At 40.8% G+C, this 1,457-nt stretch overlaps 1 protein-coding gene across 3 annotated transcripts in view; it reads right to left on the bottom strand.

The window, feature by feature from the left end:
• The window catches only part of LOC101851124 (phospholipase DDHD2), a 27,772-nt gene extending 26,880 nt beyond the window's left edge, over nucleotides 1-892 (bottom strand). For all 3 annotated transcript variants that reach the window (XM_005097631.3, XM_005097633.3, XM_005097632.3), the window contains exon 1: nucleotides 712-892. In XM_005097631.3, the coding sequence (XP_005097688.1) occupies nucleotides 712-853 (142 nt within the window). In that variant the 5' untranslated portion in view covers nucleotides 854-892. The remainder of the gene's footprint in view (nucleotides 1-711) is intronic.
• Nucleotides 893-1,457: the final 565 nt, after the last annotated feature.

The following is a 1,457-nucleotide window of genomic DNA, read 5'->3' as shown; positions in this document are numbered from 1 at the left end:
GCTAGCCGTACTTAAGGACCGCTAGACTGTCAGGCTAGCCATACTTAATATTGATGGCTGAATTGTAAATGAAATTTTTAGTTTGCAAACCCTTAGCCTAAAGAAAGTATTTGTATTTCAGCCTTCAGACAAAACCAAAAGGTGCCTTACTGACTTGCATGTATTTGAACCTGAATAATTACTAATTACTAGATCTAGATTTCTAGATCTAATGAGACCTGTGTACTTAACAGGCATGAGTCGATAGGGCCAAACCTAGATCTAAGTACAGCTAGACTGGCAGTCCAGCCGTACTTAAGTAAGTACGGCTAGACTCTCAGTCTAGCCGTACTAGCCACTTCGTAATAAAAATATAATATGCATGCCCCTACGATTATATTTAACCATAACTTGAGGTTTTGAAATTAACTTTCATATAAAATATTTTCTCTTGTTCGCCGCGCATCAAACAATGTATCCAGAGAAGCCTACTTCCGTAGTTATGGTTGGGGCCCAAAACCTGATGTTTCCCCACTTATCTTTGGATGGGGGTACAAGTTATGATATCACTCATTTTCAACTGTGATAACACTCATTCATTCACTTTTTTTCTGATTTCATTTTCATTCTCATTCAATCAAAAAGTCAGTTATCACTCAAACAAGCGTAACAGTAACATTCAAATTCAGTCAGATCATTCATCAATCTGCTGGCAAACATTGCAAGTATTACCAGGGTCAAGCAATGCCGGACCGGACTGAACCACTGGCATGAGAAAGTTTGGTTGTTCCGGAGGTGTAAGCGTTAAACCCCCTCCAGCTGGCATAAGCAGGAGAGGTGGAGGGGTACTTTCCTTTTTAGATCGGTCAGCCATTTTCCCAAACACGTATTGGCGGAAGTTATTTTCACTTCCGCTGTGTATCGTTAAAATTTATTACTCTATCTAGATCTAGATCTAGTAGGGCAGAAAACAAAAATGGCCTGGGTTGAATAAAAAACAACAAACTCTCACAATGTAATACACCAATTGCCTCAATGTGGTTGTGTATTCGCACAGATTTTCTTCGTTAGTTCTGGAGCCTTTATGTACCCTATTCTTGATCATGACTCTATCTATTCAGTGGAAAAGATCTGTTGGTATTTCCCATCGTTGGGGAGGGGGAAAACCCCTCCCTCTCCAGCAACGATAATACAGTAGCTCTAACTGCTCTTATATATATCTATTACACATGCATTTTATGCATTTCAGTTTCAGTGTCTCTTACTGAGAATTAATCCCCCCCATTGTCTCTGGTAGCCGTCTGTGTATGTGTGTGTGTGTGTGTGTGTGTGTGTCTGTGTGTGTGTCTGTGTGTCTGTGTCTGTGTGTGTGTCTGTGTGTGTGTGTATCTGTCTGTCTCATTCTCTCTCTCTGTCTCTCTCTGTCTCTCTCTCTGTCTCTCTCTCTCTCACTAAGTGTCCATCGACATCGTAGTCTC

The sequence above is a fragment of the Aplysia californica genome, unplaced genomic scaffold (genome assembly GCF_000002075.1).
Source record: "Aplysia californica isolate F4 #8 unplaced genomic scaffold, AplCal3.0 scaffold00159, whole genome shotgun sequence".
Classification (NCBI taxonomy): Eukaryota; Metazoa; Mollusca; class Gastropoda; order Aplysiida; family Aplysiidae; genus Aplysia; species Aplysia californica.
Note: the sequence above shows the minus strand (reverse complement) of the source record. Positions and strands in the feature narration are given on the sequence as shown.